This window comes from Palaemon carinicauda, chromosome 14 (assembly GCF_036898095.1).
Source record: "Palaemon carinicauda isolate YSFRI2023 chromosome 14, ASM3689809v2, whole genome shotgun sequence".
NCBI classification, from domain to species: Eukaryota; Metazoa; Arthropoda; class Malacostraca; order Decapoda; family Palaemonidae; genus Palaemon; species Palaemon carinicauda.
Window position 1 is genome coordinate 111059705 of NC_090738.1, and position 23667 is coordinate 111083371.

General features: G+C 42.7%; 1 protein-coding gene across 1 annotated transcript in view; it reads right to left on the reverse strand.

The window, feature by feature from the left end:
- Positions 1-16107: 16107 nt before the first annotated feature.
- LOC137652922 (TBC1 domain family member 31-like) overlaps positions 16108-23667 on the reverse strand; it is an 83821-nt gene continuing 76261 nt past the window's right edge. The window contains exon 15 of the mRNA XM_068386318.1: positions 16108-17399. Within this exon, the coding sequence (XP_068242419.1) occupies positions 17296-17399 (104 nt within the window). The 3' untranslated portion in view covers positions 16108-17295. The remainder of the gene's footprint in view (positions 17400-23667) is intronic.

A 23667-nucleotide genomic window follows, 5' to 3' on the forward strand; every position in this document is an offset into this window, starting at 1 on the left:
TTATACTGTGCATACAGTACAATATTTTTCCACAATTTAATTATGTGGTTCAAGAATTGGCTGCTATTGCAAATACTGTACTGTAATACCAATTTTGCAGATAAGAAATATCATTATTGCTCCATGCTAGTAAATGGAAAAGAAGCATGTGATACAAACATATTAAGTTGGTAAAGATTGTTTGTGCTTAACGTGAACCACTTACTGTACTAGACTGTGTTGGTTCCTGCGAGGCATACAAACCCTTGTCCTTTAATTAGGGAGATTGATTCAGCACGAGCTAGAGTCGGTTGCCAAAGTTGGATAACGAGTGGTTAGCCAGCTGGTGAGGGTGCGAGGCCATTAGCCCTGCCCACTTTCCAGCAGGATATATACAGTCAGCTCCTTACAAAATTCTTTTAATTTTCTTTCTCTTTTCAGAAAATGATTGTGGTTGCTAGTGGTGGAATTAAAGCAAGAAGATTTTGGACGCTGCAACCGGTTTATAGCTAAACCAGTTGTAGGTCTACAACCCCTCTGTGTCTTCTAAGGGGGCATGATTGTTCGCAATCATCTCCGTGCACTGACTGTAGGTTGTAGGCTCCAATGCAGTGGCCAGCCTGTGCCCTGAATGGAAGAAGTTTGCAAAGTGTTCATCGGAGTAGGATTAGTCAATCCCAAAGAAGACTCCAATGAAGTCTTTCTCTGCTTCGGTCTTCGTAGGGGGTGCGACTGTAGCAGCCCTCTGTGCATACAGCGTTGGATCGGTTCCCTGGTCGTACTTTATGCTGCAGTGCTTGAAGCTGCTTCAGCGAGTTTTTAGGTTGCGCTGGTGTGTGGGGGAACCCCTAGTATTTGCTGCACTTATTCGTTGGCTGGGAGTTCTTCGCCCGTGACTGTTCAGGGTGTTGACGAGTTTGACCTAAAGAAATCTTGGGTTTTCTTAGGTAGGCCCTCCATGACTTTGTTGAGGGAGCTAGTTGTGACAATTACTTCTCCCCCGGGTTCCCCTATGCAAATGTTCCCGGTGAAAGGTGGGGGGGGTTAACTCCCATTATCAGCGACCCCCGTGATTTCTAAGCTGAAAAAGGCTGCTAAGTCTGGTAAGGCAGTTCATGGCCCAACAGACAAGTTGTTGGTGCTGGAATGCATGAACAACTGGATCTGTGAATCTCAGACCTCGCTTGAGTTCACTCAGTCAAGCAAGATCCTAACCCCCCCATTAAACCGCCAGTGTGTGCGCTGACTGGATGACTTGCTGGAGAGACTCATGGTGTTCTTCACAAAGTCAATAAGGTTATCAATCCTGGAGGCTTTGTTAAGTACAAAAGTATTGTGCTGTTGGGTGGGAAGGCAGTTACCTTCCTTGTTCACAAGGCATTGAACCAGTGGGCTAACTAGATTTTGAAGGGACTAGATGAGACACTGATTTCTCATTTCTCAAAACAGTTTACCCCAGAGGTGGAACTCATCAGTGTGGAGTGCTCCGTCTCTCGTTCCTGGGAGTCGTATACAGGTGGCGGTGGAATCATGGAGGTCTGCTTTGCAGGGTTCCTTAATCCGGCATGCTGTCTCCTTCAGCAGCCTCGGCCATTTGAATGTGGGGATTGTTAAGCCTGCGGGATCAGGGTTAAGGAAGGGCTCTATGTCTGTGATTATACCCCGGTCACCAACGGCCGTCTCCTCATCCCGGAAATAAAGCAGTGTGCAACGCCTTTTCAAGCACCCCAACCCACTCCTTTTAGGAAGGGTGGTAGGGGGAAGAGAGAAGGGAGATGGAAACGCTAATGCCAGCATTCCCCCTTTCCCACTGCCTAGAGTAGGGGGATGCCTCTAATCTATGGTAACATGTAGACGTTAGTCTGGAGTGAACGGTAATGACTGGTTCTTCTTCTTCATTCTTCTGTCCCCTCTTGGGGACCAAGCTGTCGAAAGGTTAAGTAATGGAATGGACATGATGCTTTTAATATACACTTTGGAGCTCCATTCTTTAGATCTAAAGAAGTAGCTTTACCATTCCCTTCAACAAAGGGGGGATGGTAGATCTTATACAAACCCATTGATCATCATAGAAGGTATATACAGTGAACCCTCGCTACTTCGCGGTTCGACCATCGCGGATTCACCACTTCGCGGATTTTTTCCATAACCCATATATATACAGTAATATATATATATATATATATATATATATATATATATATATATATATATATATATGTATGCATGTATTTATGTATATATGTATGTACAGTATGTATATATGTAGGTATGTATATGTGTATACATATAAATATATATATATATATACACACACACACACACATATATATATATATATATATATATATATATATATATATATATATATATATATCTAAAGTAGGAAGATGTGATGTAGTTCTAAGGGAAAAGTATGGGAAATATGTCTGGGTAATAAGCAAAGCTCTACCTCCAGTTTGTTTCTTCATTATGATCAGAGATAAATGTAAACAAAACATTGGTTGCCATTTTTTATTGAGCTTTTTTGCGTGTTAAGGAAACGCATGATATAAAATCGCCTTTAATATTTGTGCCTGTTTTAGTTTAGGGTACTGTAGTACATGCATTAAGTGTTCTGTACATTAAAGGGTAGTTTGTTAACAGTACTACGTACAAGGGAAGGTTTTAAAAGTCTGAATATACATGTTGAATAAATAGGTAAATATGGTGTCACTACTTCGCGGATTTTCACCTATCGCGGCCGCGTCTGGAACCTATCTACCGCGATAAACGAGGGTTCACTGTATTTCCAACTGACATACCCTTCGTTGGAAGGGTATCTGCAGGTTGATCTGGTATATGTTTGCATGTACAGCCCAAGTCCTATCAGCCTTTCTTTCTATGAAAGTCTGGTAGGAAGTTGTTGGGATTTTTGCTTTGTTTCTGTACAGATCAAGTGGTTGTCACTTTCAAGTTAGAAAATGAACCATCTAGTTTAGGTTGTAAGGGGACTTCCTAATTAAGGAGTCCTTTAATCCAACTACCCTCCTTGCCCACCCCTCTCGGTCCTGGCTTGAAAGGTCAAAAGTAAAAACTCTCCTGCTGGATAGAGGTTGTGACTATTCGCCTCAGACCCTCACCAGCTTGGTAAAAGCTCGTCATCCAACTTTTACGACCAACTCCAGCTTTTGCTAAATTAATCTCCCTAATTGAAGGAATCGGGTTTGTGTGGCTGTGAAAAATACAAATGAATTTAATTTGTGATATTTTCCACTGCAAAGTTTGAGATTTTTGTTCTAGAGAAAATGTCACAAACTCAAAAACAATCACAGTAAGAAAAAGAGTAAAGTAGAGGAAATTAAAAGTTTGACAATCATTTATTGTCACCCAAGATCCATACATTTAAATAAAAAAATTCAAAATGGAAGGTTTTCAAATTCCAGTCTTATTCAATACAGTAGTTAGTTGTTATAAACTTTTAAGAACTTATAGTCTTTTAGCTGTGAGAACTTGTTGCCTGTTTTGCGGATATTGTTATATTTATTCAGTGAAATATATTTATATTTGAAGTCATTGCAATTCTCTATATTTTATTTAGATATACTTTTAGCGCTTAAATATTTGGAAGTCTTTGGAAAAGGAGCATCAGTCTGTCTTTTGTTTGGCAACTTATTTTAGATTTAATGGAAGATTTTCTTTTATATTTTACTGCTAATTTCCTGTGTTGCCTAATTGAAATGATTTTTTTTTAGAGTACTTTGGATATTTTTGGAAAGAACCCACAAAATGAAAGTATACATTCACAGGGTTACTAAGATTATCAATTACATCATCTGCATTGTATTTTCTTAATATACAAATTGAGTGATTTTAATGTGCTTTCATTTTGAATTATTATAAGGTGCATTGGAGTTTTATTAGGTTTTGTGAACAATGCGTAAATTATACTACTACTGTACTGCATAAGCATTTTTTTGACAGTACTGTACAGTTATACTTCCTGCACAGTAATTTTAAGAGTTATCCAATTGTTTTCTCCCTAGATGTTTGGCATAAGTTTTACATTGACGTCAGTTGTGACCATGCAAGGTATGTACTGTATTGGTTTTATGATTGTGTGAAAAATAGTGAAGAGAAATCCCATTATGGCACCAGTTCCAGTATAATGATATACTTTACCAAAACACAGCTGAAAGAAAACTTACAAATTTTATGAACCATATTTGGTAATCTAAAAGTTGCATTGGTTAAACTGATTGATCAAATCAGTACTGTTGGATATAAAATCCCTCACCGCAGGCTTTGTGAATGTTCTAATATCTACAGCTTTGTAGTTGAAAGATAGAAAGGAAAAGTATATATTAAGGTAAAAATTGTAATATAGGGAAAGTAGTTTAAAAATATGCTAATTACTGTATTTAGATGTTTACTCCCACTTGCTTCTTGAGGTCATTACTTTGTACTTTCGAAAAAAATAACTCTGATGATTTCACTTGTATATGCAGTATGTTGACTTGTATATTTGTAAATGGAACAAGGGTATTCTGCAAGATTAGTTTTTTAAAGAGAAAAGGTGCTATTATTTTTTATTTATTTGGTGTGATAAAAAAAAAAAAAAAAAGTCTTCGAGAGTTACACTTTTTTTTTTCTTTGGCAATTATAGTTCCGTAGCATGGACTTGCAAAAGATTTGGCTTGTATATTTTGTTCTCCTTGAAATATGTCCTTTGGTCTTGTGTATGTTTTATAAAATTAGCAGCTTCAAAGTCTTGAATAATGCCCGGCATCTGTGATTTTGACGTGGGAGAGGTATATTTTACAAGGATTTTCATGTAGAAAGGATTTTTAATAAACAATTCATATCATATCTTTTTTTAAAATATAATGTTACCTGTGTTCATATAGTGAACGAACAACTTATTTTACAAATGTTTGTTGCAGCTTGATCTTGATATAGGGTTAGTTAGCCGAGAGGTAATGAATGGAGACAAGCTTGTATTATTCTGCCCTCTCAGTATCTTGTCACTGCAGTTCATTATCAAGACCCATTTATAGACCTGTCATTTCATGCAGAGCTGAAATAGGGAATGTTTTTAGAAGAACTGGAATGGCCGTTAAATTTGTTAACAAGGTAGTTAACGACAGGTGGCATATGTGGGCAAGTAGCCGTGAACACCCAAAGGGCTAAGACCCTTTACTTTTGCCTTCGGGCGCAACTAGTACAGACATACCGTTGTGACCTATTCATTTTGCTTTATAGAAAGTGAATCCTGGCTGTTGTTTGCATTGTTCATGGATGTGAATATGCTAGAAATTTGTATTTGCCGGCACAAGGGTGGTCGGTGCAACTGGTTTATTGGTTAAACCGAATGTAGATCCACATTCTGCATTTCTTGTTGAGGGGTATGATTGTTAGCAAGCGTCCCCAAGAGCGCAAATTGTGGCCGCCTGTGTAGTGGCTATAGTGTGCTTTGAAGGGAAGGAAGAGAGCCAAGCTTTTTCCCGGGTCTTTTTTGGAAATGCTCAAATCGACAACAAGGAAGTTTCTCGCCTTCTTCCTTTCCTCATCAAGTGCTGATGCCACTGTGGCTTCTATACATATGCCCCTGGATTGGTCCCCTGGGAGTACATGGGAGGAGCAAGGTGGTCTCGGATTGGCGTTGGCGGCCTTTTCAGGCTTTGGTGGTGTGTAGTTCCCCAGTGATCGCCTCACCCCAACGGAGGTTGGAAGTTCTCCTTTTGCCATGCATACCACCACCAACAAGTTTGACCTAAGGAAACTCAAGGTCTTGAAGGTAGACCCTTTACGTCTTTTTTGAGGGAGCTGGTAGCTAACATTACCTCTTCCCTGGTGTCCCACCTTTCCAGTGTCTCTTGTGGTGACACCTGTGATTTCAATTTGGGTACAGTGCCATCCAATGTCAGTAACCCCAGTGGTAAAATCCCCTTTGGTCCTTAAGCCCAAAAGGAATTTTAATGCCGGCTCCCGTAAGTGTGTCCGTGCTATGGAAAAAGGTTCTGGAATGGGTTAGGGCTCCGACTAAATGTGGGTGTAAGTTGGCTCCTAGGCCCCAGGTACCAATGCGTGTTGCCTCGGAGGTGTCACCCGTGAACGGACATTTTGTCACCGGACAGTTATTTGAACAGACACATCGTCGTAAGACGATTTACTGAAGTGATGCTTAGTCGAATGACCGTTTCGTCGAATAACCATTTAGACAAAAGTGTTTTGTTAAGTGTTATTGAAAATACTGGATAATTCCTAGCTTGCTGTGTTATTAAAGAAAAGACCTTGTGAGGAATAACACATACATATAATTCTGTTTAAGGTTAGCACTTCACATTTCAACAACAAATATCAACAAAACTAAAAAGAGAGGAAATGATTAGGAACTAACAATACTAAAGTCTTTATGCAATAATATGCCTAGAATTACTAAAAATAATGTCTTTACTAATGAAATGTCAAAAAAGAAAAGAAAAAAAAAGCTGATGACTGAAAACTTGAATAGACTACAGTACTTGAAATCTTTTGCACATAATTAGTAAGTTTTACTACGTTAATCTCTAAATGGCCTTTAATAGCAGTTTTCATAAATGTATACTGTATTCCATTCCAATGAAAAACCTGTGTGTGTGTGTATATATATATACAGTATAGCATATACCACACCAGTAGTTACCACCCCCTTCAACACCTCCACAGGTGTAGCAGGAGTCAGGAAGACACTGTAGGGAAAGCCCCGTTTGTCCTGGCGGAAGCAAACACATTCTCCGTTAGTGGAGCACCAGTGATGCCCAAGGAAAACCAATTTCCTTAGGATCAAGTTTCTGTTGTACAGCTACACGTAATAAGGAAATGACTACGAACAGACATGCCCCTGTCCCCCACAAAAGGCAAAAAGATGATTACAATATAATCAATATTTGCATAAAAACTTGACCTTCTTGTGGTTTTACTAGTAACCATGAGATTAATAAACATTACCTTAGGATAATTTGGCTATTCCTGAATCCTAAAAACCTACCCAAATTTTAACCACATTGCCATCCCTGCTACCTCCTATTTTATCATGACGATGGCAACACTGTCGGCTGAACCGAGAGATCAGTCACCTTCCTCGTCAGTTGTTTATGAGCAGCCAATCTGTAAACAGCTGACCGCTCTCTTGAATTTCTAATTATCCTTTTTTCCTCATTAGTTCCTTCATTCAGTTGTGTTTTTTGGTTCTTATTATAACCATTTACTTGTGTTAGTGGCATTTTGTGGCTTCCTTGTTTGGATTATCATTAATTTGGTAATTTTTTGTGTAACTGGCTCTTCTTCTACATGAGAATTACACTAAATGCAGAAGTAAAATGTGAGATTTGGTTTCTTGTTGTGATTTGTGTCATTCATGGGCCGAGAGTAAGATGACACCTTACGTTATACATCAAAAGACTTTACAACATAAGAGAGGCTTTTTCTCCCGAAGGAATGTGGCATTGAATGAAGAGATACCCCTTCCAGAACACCAACCACAGAAGACGGTACACTTGACCTGGTACATGGCAGCTGAAAATCTCCTTAGATATCCAGATATCTTTTTCACAAATTGTTGCAAAAACCCTGTCTGAAAGAGGAGATACTGGATAGTCTTCAGGTATGAAGTTGCATTGATACAACAGATGTGGAAGATGTTCACGTGTTGCTGTCTGAGTAGATCGTGTCATGGAAGGAGTTCTGTCAGGAGCTGAAGCAGGTCCGGGAACTATTCGGCATGATGCCATAGTGGAGCTATTAGGATCATTGACAGGTTTTTGAATGATCTGGCCTTGTTGAGCACCCTTCTCATCAGACAGAATGGGGGAAAAGGCATAAACATCGATGTTGTCCGTCCGTTGTTGGAATGCATCTTGCCAGACGACCTGAGAATCCAGGACTGGAGAGCAATAAAGTGGGAGTCTGTTATTCAGGGACACTGCAAAGCGATCCACCGTTAAGGAACCTCACAAAGTCAGGACTTGGTTGGCTACTAGACGATTCAAAGACCACTCGAAGCCCACGATACGGAGTTGTCTTCTGCCCATCTCAGCATCTCCACTACTAGATGGCAAAGGGGCTGCGAAAAGGTACTTCCTTACTTGTTTACATAAGCCACTACCGTGGTGTTGTTGCTCATCAACACCACTGAGTTACCCGCTAGGAAGGCTGCCCTCCCATCTAAGCGATATATATGGTGGTACCTTTCAGACTCTGACCAGAGCCCAGAGGCCATGTGGTGCTGAGTGTGGGCTGCCCACCCTTCTTTTGACACATCTAAAAAGAGCATCAATTCCGGGGGAGGAACAAAGAAGGTCGACCATTCAGTGGAGATTATCTTCTACCATCCACCACCTCAGGTCCGTACGCTGCTCGGGTCCCAAAGGGACCAGCGTATCCAGGGAGTCCTTTTGCTGAAGCCACCTGGATTTTAGCTGCCACTGAAGAGATTGTATTAAGAAGCAGCTGTTGTGAACTAGACGGACCAGGAATTTTAGATGACCTATGATGTAACCAATGCTGAGCTGGGAGAGCATCTCAGAAACACCCTCCTCAGCCTCTGGATTCTGGTATTTGATGGGAGGACTTTCTGCAGGCTGGTGTTGATGATCATTCCTAGGTATACCAGTCTCTGAGAAGGAAGCAAGGATGACTTCGAGATTTACCACAATCCCCAGATGTTGGCAAAATGTTAGGAGTTCGTCTTGTTCCAGAAGAAGGGTTGCCACTGAGTCTGCTAGAATAAGCCAGTTGTCTAGGTATCTTAGGAGATGGATACCCATTCTGTTGGCCCAGGTTGACACTAAGGTGATAACTCTCGTGAAAATGTGAGGTGCTGTCGAAAGACTGAAGCACAGTACCTTGAACTGGTATTGCCTGTTGTTGTGAATGATCCTTAGATACTTCCTTGATGACGGATGGACTGGGATCTGGAAGTATGTCTTTGAAATCCAGTGTGCACATGAAGTCCTGCGGTCTTACAGCTCATCTGACTGTGTCTGCTCTCTCCATGCTGAACGGAGATTGTAGAACAAACCAGATGCCTTTTTCACAAGAAGAGTCGACTAAAGAAGCCTGGGGATCCGTCAAGGACCTCTTGGAGAGCACCCTTTTCCAACATGGTCTGGACTTCGTCCTCGGAGGTCCAGCTTCTTCCTGGATACCTTCGTGTAGGAGCTCGATGGAACTGGATTCTGAGTCAATGGAGGGAGATATTGTGTGAATGGGACGCGATACCCCTAACAAATCACAGACTGTCTAGGGTTGGGTCCCGTGCTGCAGCCACCTCTGTTACCAGATTTGCAGGCATCTCCCCACTGGTGAGAAAGTGGGAGGATTGCCCTCCCTAGTGGAAGCGGCCTCAACTGCTACCTTTACTTCCTCTACCGCCACAATTGGATTTTTTTGAGACTTTCTCGGAGGCAGAGTTGTTCCCTAGGACCTTTGTATCGCAAGTGTTTCATACACGCTTGTACACTGCAACGGTTTTGATATTTTATCTTATCACTAGGTCTTCCCTTCACTGTTTATAGACCAACCTGTGTTATCATGCTAGCTCATGCCTTATCATGTTTGAATTTGTGACGTTCTTCCTTGCAAGTCGCTGTAGGATTGTTTAATAAAGTAAAGTTGCCTTCACCTCACCTCTTGGTTACAACCCAACTGCTTGCATGCACATTGGTGACCAGTGGAGTGACCACTCCCTCCTGCCTCTCCCTCACTGCTGTGTCTTACTGTTACATTGCCACCCCTCGAACCTGCCTCTTCGGCACACGTCGCCTCAATGAAACTGCCGCCCTTTACCAGCAAAGAAGCATTCGTCTGGTTCCAGCGTGCTTTAGTCCAGTTTCAAGGGCATTACACAGTCAAGTACCAAAGCAGACTATGTTCTCGCAGCGGTGTCCAAGGACATTTGCCTGGAAATATCCAATTGCCTTTGCGAGGAAGGGGACACCCCAATAGCGTACGATGCCCTTAAGAAATACCTCCTGGAGCAGTACTCGCCATCACCAGTTGCCCGGATAACCAAACTTTTTCAGCCCTCTCAACTACCATGGGGGACCAAAAAGCATCGCTTGCCCTCAGGGAAATGACCAATATCGCTCGCCTGCAATCTGCCACAGACGGCTCTCCTCGTAAGGTGAACTTACTTTTTGCCCCATGGGTACGATGCTTATCTGAATCTGTATGTGCTTCCATACCCGATGTCGATATTTTGCTCATGAAGGGTCTGTTGACCAAAGTTGACGCCCCTATGGACAACCACTTCACCACCTTCAAGACCTCCATCAATGCCTCAACTCCTGACGAAGATGACAACTATTCAACATCGACCAAAGCCGATGTGAATGCGGTAGGACATAGATGGCCACCGCGTGATGTGCTGGATGGCAACAAAGCCACCCACCACTCGCTCATGCCCCAACAAATGACCTCTACAGCTATTGACCGACACCCATCAGCTGCAGTTATGCTACTACCACTCCAGATTCGGGGCTCCTGTGAAAAATGTTCTAACGGTTGTTTGCGGCCAAAACACCTGTAAATAAGCCATTGTCTGGGGTGGTGGCCTCCCCTGTCACTAATCTTTTCTTTTTACATGATGCAGGTATGGGCTTGCGATTTTTGGTAGACGCGGGTGCCTGCCGTACTCTTCTGCAAAAGCTACACTCCAGGACACGACGTAGTCTGTTTAAATGTGCCTGGTAGCTGCCAACAGATCTGTGATCCCCACCTACGTTAACGAGTACCTATCATTACGGTTCGGAAGCGTGAAATATCACTGGAAGTTTCTCATTGCTGACGTCACATTGCCAATCCTTGGTGCGGATTTCCTCTTGCATTACCACCTCCTGGTTGATGTCACTCACTGATGGGTAGTCAACGCATATTCTTACTGGTCCACACCTCTTCAACCCACCCCTCCGACCACACTCTCCACATCAGCGCACCCACGGATGCCTACGCCCACCTCCTCATGTCATACCCAGAAGTCTTCTGCCCATGGTTCCAGCCAAACGCCCACAGTTCGCGCCAAACACGGTGTTTATTATTATTATTATTATTATTACTAGCCAAGCTACAACCCTAGTTGGAAAAGCAAGATGCTATAAGCCCAAGGGCTCCAACAGGGAAAAATAGCCCAGTGAGGAAAGGAAATAAGGAAATAAATAAATGAGAATAAATTAACAATATATATATATCATTCTAAAAACAATAACAGCGTCAAAACAGATATGTCCTATATAAACTATTAACAACGTTAAAAACAGATATGTCATATATAAACTATAAAAAGACTCATGTCAGCCTGGTCAACATAAAAATATTTGCTCTAACTTTGAACTTTTGAAGTTCTACTGATTCAACTACCCGATTAGGAAGATCATTCCACAACTTGGTAACAGCTGGAATAAAACTTCTAGAATACTGTGTAGTATTGAGCCTCATGATGGAGAAGGCCTGGCTATTAGAATTAACTGCCTGCCTAGTATTACAAACAGGATAGAATTGTCCAGGGAGATCTGAATGTAAAGGATGGTCAGAGTTATGAAAAATCTTATGCAACATGCATAATGAACTAATTGAACGACGGTGCCAAAGATTAATATCTAGATCAGGAATAAGAAATTTAATAGACCGTAAGTTTCTGTCCAACAAATTAAGATGAGAATCAGCAGCTGATCACCAGACAGGAGAACAATACTCAAAACAAGGTAGAATGAAAGAATTAAAACACTTCTTCAGAATAGATTGATCACCAAAAATCTTGTAAGACTTTCTCAATAAGCCAATTTTTTGTGCAATTGAAGAAAAGACAGACCTAATGTGTTTCTCAAAAGTAAATTTGCTGTCGATAATCACACCTAAAATTTTAAAAGTCATACAAATTTAAAGAAACATTATCAATACTGAGATCCGGATGTTGAGGAGCCATCGTCCTTGACCTACTTACAAGCATACTTTGAGTTTTGTTAGGATTCAACTTCATACCCCATAATTTGCACCATGCACTAATTTTAGCTAAATCTCTATTAAAGGATTCACCAACCCCAGATCTACATTCAGGGGATGGAATTGATGCAAAGAGAGTAGCATCATCTGCATATGCAACAAGCTTGTTTTCTAGGCCAAACCACTTGTCATGTGTATATAGTATGAAAAGTAATGGGCCAAGAACACTACCCTGAGGAACACCGGATATCACATTCCTATACTCGCTATGGTGCCCATCAACAACAACTTGAGATCTATTACTTAAAAAATCAATAATAATGCTAAGAAACGACCCACCCACTCCCAACTGTTTAAGTTTGAAAACAAGGGCCTCATGATTAACACGGTCAAATCCAGCACTAAAATCAAGGCCAATCATACGAACTTCCTGACCACAATCAAGGGATTTTTGTACAGCATCACATGCTCCAAGCCCTCTACGAAAACCAAATTGCAAACTAGGGAGTAGATGATTACCTTCAGCAAACCTATTAAGACGTTTTGCTAGAAGACGTTAAAAAACTTTAGATAATATGGGAGTTATGGAAATTGGGTGGTAATCAGTGGGACTTGAGCTACCACAAACACATTTACATAGAGGAGTAACATTTCCAATTCTCCAAGTGTTAAAAGCTCCTCTTTGTGCTAACTTGCGCAAAATATCACCATATCAAGACAATGTGGCTCCAGTTTTCACCAGATTCAGGCGTATGGCACCGGATTGTTTGGTGGCTGTTCACTGAATTGGAAAAAAATGGGCCTTTGCCGAAAGGACTGCAGCCTATGGCTGTCACCCTTACACATCGGTGCATCTAGCACTAGCAGCCCTAGGAAGCTAGTCCTCAATTTTGGAGTTCTGATCCTTGTCCACCCACGAGCTCTTAATTGTAGTATCTCGAGGTGGGTCATGTCGGAATCATGTCTGGAGGAGGATGGCATATCTTGCCGATGTTACCGCAGCTGCAGAAGAGGGTACCACAAATTTGCCTGGAACATCTGGTCGCGCTGTGCTTGGGGTCCGTCTTTGAATCTCTGCTCTCCCTCCAGGGAGTAAGGAACTCCTCGATCAGTGAAGGTCTAAAGTCCTCCCTGTGTCCACTGGAATCTGGGTCGTCTCTAGGAAAAGGTGCTGACGGTGACTGGTCCGCACTCTTGGTTGTGGCATTCTGCTCAGGCAGCACAATCTCGTTGGGAAAGAGGCGATAGGTGGACGTTAGAGAGATCTCCGTAGATCACGAACTCTGGCTTGTATGGGGTGAAGGGTGTCTCCCCGGGGAGGAGTAGTGTTCCTCTGTCTCCTCTTATTCTTTATAGTCAGAACAGGGGTCATTTGCACATGTGAAAAGTCCTGCTGGACTGACCCTGCAGTTCCCCATAGGTACACCATTTTCTTGAGGAGACGATTATCCAACATGGTAGGTCCCAGGAAGGCTGTGGCATCGTAGGTCTACGTCTGGGGTCAGATCGTAGTTCTTGAAGAGACTGTCTTCTCAAGGGTGATCTTGAGCATGCTGGTGTAGGTCACTGCCAGCTGTTTACTAGAAGGAGCAGCTCCCAAATTAGCCAAACTCACCGCCTTCACCAACATGTCAAACCGCGGAACCTCATTCTCGAAAGATTGAATTGGGAAGGACTTCTCACTGGGGAGGCTACAAGGTAGAGAATGCCTCCTGGGCGTTGGTGGTTTAGGTACTAGAAAAAGAGAGGAGAGAGGTCACTTATCTGGCTGTGTTGGAACTGGCATGGCCTCACATACTGATCTAGCATATCTCGGTGAGGGCGCATCATAGGAGCTGGCTCGCGTGCTGATCTATGTGATCATGGAGAAGGCGCTCAGAAGGGCATTCACACATGGAATAGTGATCGGGCGCAGAATATAGCAATCACATGTATACTGTAGGTCGCGCTCGTACGAGGGTGGTCACGAGTGCGCGTTGTATATCGCGCTCAAGACAATGAAGAGGCTCACGATCACATATGGACTGTCTGGGAGCGTAGCAATTATCTGGTGAAGAACGACATGCAGAAGCGCACTCACGAGTAGATGGAAGGTCTCGATCTTGCTGACAATGTGCATCAGGGTTGCATAAAGAGTAAAAGTGCACGGGAGACTGGTCACTCGAAGACGCGTGAAGGCGCGCAGATGGCAGATCACGCGCTGGCGAGCTCTTGGACCAATAACGAGGAGAATGTTGATCGCGAGGGTCATCATGGGTGTACCTTCTGCTGTAGAGTGAGGGTGAGCGCTAGAATGTGCGGTCTGAGCTCGGGAGACGAAGGCATGTGGGTTCCCCTAGGGGAACGGCGAGGACTCCTAGACTCAGACACAGCAACAGGCCGAAGAGACAATGGCATGCATCTAACTTGCAAGAGGTGAGCAGCCTCTGTAGGCGTCACGCTCTGAAGGGCTAGGCGAGGCAGTGCAACGACCTGACGAACCACGTGGCGGGGACCACTCAGGGGAGGACCTCACCTGCAAATGGGAAAGGTGACTACCCAGAGTAACAGGAACATGCTTTGGACCTTGCTCCCCTACGCAGGCTGAGTGAACTCGGAACAAGGGGAAGCACAGTCTTTGGTGGCAGGCAAAGGTGGAGAACTCGGGCCTATTATTATTATTATTATTAAATGCCGAGCTACAACCCTAGTTGGAAAAGCAGGATGCTATGCAGAACATCGCTGGCAGCAGAAACGGGGAACTCCTCTGGCACAAAACCTTTGGAGCCCCTCGGAAGGGATTGAACTCCAGCTCTGAAAAAGACGGGGTTTGCTTCCTCTCTGCTCCCAGCTGCTGCAGCTCGACAAGGCCTTCCTTCGACGGGACCAGCAACACCAAGCAAAGGCTAAATCTGTAATAAAAGATCATAAATTGAGAAGGAATCCTCCCCCCTCCCCGAGGGAAAAGGTGGCCGCTAGAGGATGCGACAACGTCCTTGAACCCAAAGGTTTTCCTGGGGTTAATTGGTCAACACTCCTGTTCAATTGGTCCCTGGAGGAAACTAAGTGAGCAGTAGCTTTGGGGAAGGAATCAAGGAGTTAAAGAAGTAGTCCGAGGTTTCTTCAACTTTGGGGGAAATCCCGAAGGAGATAAATCCCTCTTAGACTACTTCTTATGCTGCCGTCCAAATCTCTCCCACTGGGAAGATGACTACTCCCAGCATTCCTCGCAGTTGTCGTCCTGTGTACAAGATCGCCATTAACAGGCTGGACACAACAACGGGGTGTGTGTGTGTGTGTGTGTGTGTGTGTGTGTGTGTGTGTGTGTGTGTGTGTGTGTGTGTGTCATCCTTGACCGAGGACATGAAGGTGCCGCATTTACACCCCTCAGGTGCTGCACATGTCTGCATGATAACCTAAGAAGAAAAGCAGTCACACCTTAAAAGAGAAAATCAAAACAGCGTTAGTCAAATGGCAGTCAGAATTGGGAGGGTAAGACACACAACGTCCGCTTTCAGCTGAGCCAAAAGATAAAAGTGATGAGCAACACTGGTATGTGTGTGTTAGCGGCGTAGCTGCTACTACCCCTGCTAACCAGCAGTTGCTTAGTTACACCTTCCTAAAAGTTTTATGGCTAGTCTTCCAGCTTTGCCAAAAGTATATCCCTAATAAAAAACGAAAGGATTTGTATTTATTGTTGAGAAAATTTCATCAACAAAATTCCAATTTCATTTAATTTATTCATGTTTACCAAGACACAACTGCATGCCTGCACTCTTATCCATTTATTCTGGAAAGGAAAAGCAAAGGTTAAAACTGCCAAAATTTGAGAAGCAGCAAGAGTGTGAATTACTTGCAGCGAGGTTAAAAGTGCTAGTTTTACCGACTGCCACCCATCCCAGTATTATAATTACCTTGTTAAGTTTTAACGGCAGTTACAACTATGCTGAATTCCTATTCCTATTACAGGACAAAAGTTTGTATTCGTGTAGGAACAAATAAATGATATCTAGTCAGGGTTATTAACATTTCCTAAACATATTGTTAGGCTCTTGTAATGTAATACTGTAACAGCAATTAAAAAAAGTGTAACTCTGGGATAACTCTTAGAAAAACTAGCTTGAAATTTTATATTTAACAATAAGAAAAATTTCAGAAAAGTACAATTACTGATAAGTTTGTTTACTTGGACCAGCTCTTTTCTTGAATGATTTTCAAGAAAATGATAACTTCACTACTATTATTTAAAATGTGCAGATGACCCTAACAGGTGATACAGTTGATACTACCTACAACATAAGTTTCTGCAGAATAAAACACATTTATGAAAAATCAGACATATATTAAAATACATAAAGAAGTGTCATTATATAAATCTATTGTATTTAATTATTATTCATGGAATGCTATTAGTATGGCTAACAGTCAAAGACCATGGTCATTTTTTTATTTTTAAAAATTTGTCTTTCCTGAATTAAATGAAAAAAAAAAACTTTAAAAGGCTAAGTTAGTGACTTGGAGATCTCATGGAAAGTTGAATTTCCAAAGTAATTCTTAATATACTGAGGTCTCTAAAATTGAAACAAGAATACCTAAATGACTAGTGATATTTCTTATTGTTACGTATAAATTCATTCACATGGTGCAAGTGAAGATATTCTATAAAAATAGTCTGTTTTCCAGGCAGTCAAACATTGAGTAAAGTTGCACTGAATGGCATTCTCCTAGTTCTTTCTAATTGGACATCCAAGCTGTTACCTTCTACAATTTCAGAATATTAAATTTTTCAGTCAAGATCAGGTCCTACTGAAATACCATAAGAGGTCAGAATAGATTTGGTGGTTATCAATTTACTGTTTACTGTACAGTAATAAAATGAATGAAGGCTGCCATAGAAAATGGGTAAAATAATGAGTGCTAGCGCTGACTAGGTTTTTAACAGACTTCAGTAGCTCAACAACATGTGTGGATTTAGAATGATTGTGATAACAGCATTATGATACCAATTATCAAGTAGCTAAGACTATTTCTCAATGGTCAGAAAATTTTGTTTTAATTGAGAAGTGAAGTAGCATAGCAATAAGGTAAGAGTTTTAGAGATGAAAATACAATTAGGGTTAAATGTCTTATGTATTCAGCATAAAGTTGGCAGTAATATAGTCGCATGACTACAATATCCATCTTTAGTAAAATAGGCAAACATCTGAATGCTTGCACAGCCTGTTTTTACAAAAATAAAGGGTTTCTTCAGCTAAGGCACCATATGCAATGACATCAAATTCCATATAAAATGCACATATCACAACGGAGAATCTCAGTTACTAATGTCATTCACGGCTATTGTCAACACTTACAGTGTCAACCATTTCAACGTTATTTTCAGTTTTCCTTGGCGTTTGCTAAATGTCTCTTTCGAAGGTTTCTGATGCTATTTAGACAATCTTCCTCTTGTTTCTGAAGTTCTTTCCTTCCTATCAAGTATACTGGGAAGAGAAATGAAATCATCAGTTAACGAAAATATCCCTGAATTCAGAAAATGGAAATAAAACTGATTTAGCATGCCTAATACAGTAAAGAAGCAAACAATGAATATGCATACAGGCTGTATTTAAAAATTACATAGGAATATTGGTCTGATTAATATATGTAAAAGGGTAAATCATTTTTATGGGACTTAATATTTCTCTTTTGAAAAAAAATAATTGAATTTTACCCAAGATCCATTCCTATGATTATATGTACAATATCTCAAGTCTTTTAGAGTGTTGAACTTTCATTTCATTTTACATGTGCTTATAATTCAAATGTTACACAGGAACTAATGTTAAATGTAAATTTTTAATAATATTCAGTTCAATCAGATGAGCATTTCATTTAGTATTACCATCAGCCCTCCACATCCATGGGTTCTTTCTTTGTGATTTTGGTCTTTCGTGACACAGAGAACCGTATAACCTATTAAATGAAAAAATCACATTCGCGGGTTTGCAAGAAATAATCTCATGGCGCGACGATTTTAAACAAACCAAGCTCCTTAGCACCCAGGATGCTTTGTGCCACTTCTCTCTCCGCTCAGCACAACATCCCATCTTTTGCCAACTCGGCCTCAGTCTTGCATCGTTTCTCCTAGCGTGTGCATCTCCTGCTTTGGTCTTTTTGAGCAGAATCACGTTTTGATATAAAAAAGTGATATATTTGTACACAGTAGTACACACTCCTGTAGTGTGTTTATATTTACCGGGTAATGTTCTGTGGATGTGTGATTCCCTAAATGTACACTTAATATCAAAAATTTTAAGTAATTTTTATTTTTCAATATTAAACTTACCCGATAATCATGTAGCTGTCAACTCCGTTGCCCGACAGAATTCTACGGGAGGGATACGCCAGCTATCACTATACTAGAAGGGGGTGTACTCACAAGCGCCACCTGTGGCCAGGTACTACAGTACTTGTTGTTGACGCCACCTCACTTTTTCCTCTGTCGTGCTTCCGGCAAGACGTTCTTGGATACGCTTATGATTTTGGAGTATTGTTCACGGTTTGGTGAAGTATTTCTCTAAAATTTGCAGCTATTCGCTATACTAGAAACTTCTATATTAGCTTAGTTAGCTTTTGGAATTAATTTAATTATGGTGACGAAGAGAGTATGAACTCTCTTTCACCTTTAAATGGCCGACCCTTCCCTTAGACGGAAGTGTTGGTGTCTAAGAGAGTATAGACTCTCTTTCTTAATTTTGCTTAACAAAAGTTATAGATTTATTTTATATCTCTCCGCCTTTTATAGGCCTCTTCGATTAACTTCCTTTTATTATAAAATTATTAAAATTAATTTTTATATATTCGACCTTTCCTAATGGTAGGCGGTCTTTTCTTTTACCGAGGTTAAAGGTTGTGAGCAGTTGTTGACGTTTCAGAACGTTCAACTTGCGCTCTATCGTTACGATAGAGAGAGAATTTTCACGGTGTCACGTTGCAGTAAGAGTAACCGTGTCTAGCGTTTTGTTCATTCTTTCTTAACTTAATGGTTTTAATTCTACAAAGGAACTTTTCATTTTGGGAAATATTTTCCTTTAACAATAATATGTGTTAACGATATATATAATTGGGCTCTTCTCTCAGGTTCTAAGTCAAGAGAGAGAGAGAGAGAGAGATAGAGACGGAGGGAGAAAGAGGAGGATAAACGTTTCGTTCAAGCGAGTAACGTTGTTATCGTTTTTGCTCTTCTCCCTAGTCTCTTTAGGGGAAGAAGGTAAACGTTTCTAGAGTTTTTCTTGTTCTCAAGCTTTATGCGGTGAGAGATTTTAAACGTAGTTTATTTGATCTAGTGTTTAGTCTCTTTCCAGCCACTGAATTATTTATCTTTCATTAGATTTTTCTGTTACATTGTAATTCTGTTTTCGCAATTACTAACTTTTGAGAAAGGATAGAATTGCGTGTTTCAGGTACAAACCACTTAAAGTTTCGAGTTCAGTGAAATAAGTGCAAACAGAAAATCAAAAGTGATAAGTGATTAGCGCAAAGTGTGTCAGTGTTGTGCGTGAGGGTACTTCTGTGCGTGCCAGTCGTCCTCCCAGTCCGGGACCTCTTGCAAGCTCCCAAGCCCAGGGGAGAAGCAATGTCGAAGGGCAAAAGGGTTCGGCAGGCCTTGATCGGCGCACAGAAGTATCCTCGGTGGTTGCGGGCGTGTCTTAAGAGACCGTCACTCCCACCCGCAGACGATTGAGCCCTTATTTTGCTCGTCTGCAGAAGAAATTTCGGGGAGAAAACGCTGGTCTCAGGTCTCAAGACCTCTTAAACGTAAAGTCCAGACCTATGCCAGACGTACGAAGTTAGAGTTCAACAACCCGGATGCAGTCATTGGGTTAGCTCTGACTCTCCTCAGTCTCAGGTGACTGCACACCTCCTAAGAGAGGTAAGGCGATGCCACAACAGACCTTATCGTCTGTTGATCCCAAGACGACTTTGCTGCAGTCCATGCAGTCGCAGCTTGGGGTCTTAATGCGTGAGTTTCAGGCTGAGAAGGTTACACCTCCTCCTGCGAACGCTCCGCCTCTCCGCAGTCCAGTCTGCCAGGCGTACGAAGTTGAGGTTCCTCAGGCTACCTTACCGCGTTCTGAGTTGCCAGTTACCAGCGGTGTGCAGCAACCTCCGCCTCCTCCTGCGAGAGCTCCGCCTCACCGCAGTCCAGTCTGCCAGGCGTACGAAGTTGAGGTTCCTCAGGCTACCTTACCGCGTTCTGAGTTGCCAGTTACCAGCGTTGTGCAGCAACCTTAACCTTCCTTAAGGCAACCTCAGCAATGGGAGCAGGAGTCTTATGCCTTACTTCCTCCGCTTCCGCTTGCGGTTCCACCAGCGAGGCAACAATCTCTTGAGGTACGACAACCTCTTCCATCAATGAGGCAGCCACCTCAGCACTCGCTGCAGCTTAGGCTAGCTCCTCAGGAACCTCAACTCGCGAGACAAGAACTGCGTTCTGCGCAGCCGCTATCTCAACTCTCGCAGCTCACACCTCAGGAACCTTAACTCGTTCCTCAGGAACCTGCTACTGCGCATCCGCAACCATTACAGCAAGCGCAACTCTTGAGGCAGCAACCTCATGCTATGAGTCAGCCACCTCAACGCATGCATCTGCCACTTTCTCCTCAACTTGAGAAATAACAAATGACAATAATAACACCTCATTACTTTCATAACTTGCATTTGTAATCATATACATGTATGCCTACACAAACATTATGATAATGGAGGTTATTTGTCTTACTTTTATAAAAATATATATGTATTCCTTGCAATATATTTTTAACAATATCGCAAAATATGGCAAAAATATCTTCAAAACAAAAATGAATCATGAGTTATGAATGTAAGGTAAATATTATGTTGATATTAAAACCCCATGCAAGCATGCATGAAGCACTCTAGCACTGGTCATGGAATTTCTGAGAAATGTTAAACGCCATGCAACACGCTCTGCTTACCTTACAGCATGCTCTACATACAGCATGCTCTGCATACAGCATGCTCTGCATACAGCATGCTCTGCATACAACATGCTCTGCATACAGCATGCTCTGCATTCAGCATGCTCTGCATACAACATGCTCTACATACAGCATGCTCTGCATACAACATGCTCTGCATACAGCATGCTCTGCATTCAGCATGCTCTGCATTCAGCATGCTCTGCATACAACATGCTCTGCATACAGCATGCTCTGCATACAACATGCTCTACATACAGCATGCTCTGCATACAGCATGCTCTGCATACAGCATGCTCTGCATACAACATGCTCTGCATACCTTACCGCATGCTTCTCAGTCATACATCTTTGGTTGTTGCCAACTCACTAGACTGTCAAGCAGTTTCATAATGTTGCCTTCTAGTCTGCTGCTTTTGCACCATTGAAACCCTCACTGAGAGAACTTAACTTTTCTCGGATATGGTCCCTGTAGATGAGAAAGTGCTTTTCTCCCTCCTTCTGATATTCCCTTGAGGACTCTGTCATTTGGAGAGGAGCCTTTAGCTGCGTAGCCTCCTATGGACTTTTATTTAAGCATAACATGCTTCCAGGGAAGGTAATGGTTCCACTTCAGTCACTAACCCCGTCTGTTACCACACCTGCTCCCATAGACCTTGAGCTGTGTTGCAAGACATGCAGTCCAAGCTTAGTCCTTGTTAAAGGATTTTTTGTTTACGGAGTCAGTGTGTCACTGGGAAGACGTTCAACAACCAGCAGAAGTGACTTGTTGTGACGCAGTGCGGCAACCTCAGCAACCCGATAAGGAGTTGTCTGTACGACCCAGACAGTCTAGACAGCTTCGGGTTGTCACTGTACTTCCTCGCTTCCCCATGGTTGACAGTTCACAGACTGTGCAGCAGTACCATGATCTTGTGTCCGGCTCCGTCAGACGACTGGCTTTTAAGAGCTCCCACAAGTCGTCGCTGTCTGGAGATTCTCAGATGGACTATGGATCTGACCAAGGAACTGGGCCTCCTGGTCAATTTTGAGGAGTCTCAGCTCATCCCATCCCAGACCATTGTCTCCCTGGGTATGGATCTTCAGAGTCGAGCTTTTCGGGCTTTTCCGTCGGCCCCAAGGATCTTCCAAGCCCTAGAATGCATCCAGAGCATGCTGAGAAGGAACCGATGCTCAGTCAGGTAGTGGATGAGTCTAACAGGGACACTTTCATCGCTGGCCCTGTTCATCGTGTTAGGGAGAATCCACCTCCCCCCCTTCAGTATCATCTAGCTGCTCACTGGATAAAGGACATGACGCTAGAGACGGTCTCAGTTCCTGTTTCCGAAGAGAGGAGGTCTTCTCTCGCGTGGTGTAAGAACAGCTTTCTTCTCAAGGAAGTCTACCTTTGGCTGTTCAGAAACCCGACCGCCGTCTCCTCTCGGACACATCAGACACGGGCTGGGGTGCGACTTTGGACGGACAGGAATGATCGAGAACATGGAATCAGGAGCAAAGGACACTTCACATCAATTGCAGGAGTTGTTGGCGGTTCTTCTGGCCTTGATAAACTTCAAGTCCCTCCAGCTTAACAAAGTGGTGGAGGTGGACTCTGACAACACCACAGCCCTGGCTTACACCTTCAAGCAGGGAGGGACTCTTTCGTGAAGTTGTTCTAGATCGCAAGGGACCTCCTCATCTGGTCTAAAGATCGAAAGCTCACGCTGGTAACGAGGTTCATTCAGGGCGGTATGAATGTCATGGCAGATCACCTCAGCCGGAAGGGTCAGGTCATCCCCACAGAGTGGACCCTTCACAAGAATGTTTGCAGCAGACTTTGGGCCCTGTGGGGTCAGCCAACCATAGATCTGTTCGCTACCTCGATAACCTAGAGACTCCTATTGTATTGTTCTCCGATTCCAGACCCAGCAGCAGTTCACGTGGATGCTTTTCTGCTGGATTGGTTCCATCTCGACCTGTATGCATTCCCGCCGTTCAAGATTGTCAACAGGGTACTTCAGAAGTTCTCCTCTCGCAAAGGGACACGGCTGACGTTGGTTGGCTCCGCTCTGGCCCGCGAGAGAATGGTTCTTAGAGGTACTGCAATGGCTGGTCGACATTCCCAGGACTCTTCCTCTAGGAGTGAACCTTCTACGTCTACCTCACGTAAAGAAGGTACACCCGAACCTCCACGCTCTTCGTCTGACTGCCTTCAGACTTTCGAAAGACTCTCAAGAGCTAGGGGCTTTTCGAAGGAGGCAGCCAGAGCGATTGCCAAAGCAAGGAGAACATCCACTCTCAGAATCTATCAGTCTCTAGGGGAAGTCTTCCGTAGCTGGTACAAGACCAATGCAGTTTCCTCAACCAGTACCACTGTAACCCAGATTGCTGACTTCCTGTTATATCTAAGGAAAGTAAGATCCCTTTCAGCTCCTACGATCAAGGGTTACAGAAGTATGTTGGCAGCGGTTTTCCGCCACAGAGGCTTGGATCTTTCCACCAACAAAGATCTACAGGACCTCCCTAGGTCTTTTGAGACCTCAAAGGAACGTCGGTTGTCCACTCCAGGCTGGAATCTAGACGTGGTCCTAAGGTTCCTTATGTCATCAAGATTTGAACCTCTCCAATCAGCCTCTTTTTAGGACCTCACATTAAAAACTCTTTTCCTCGTGTGCTTGACAACAGCTAAAAGAGTAAGTGAGATCCACGCCTTCAGCAGGATCATTGTTTTCACATCTGAAACGGCTACATGTTCCTTGCAGCTCGGTTTTTGCTAAACGAGCTTCCT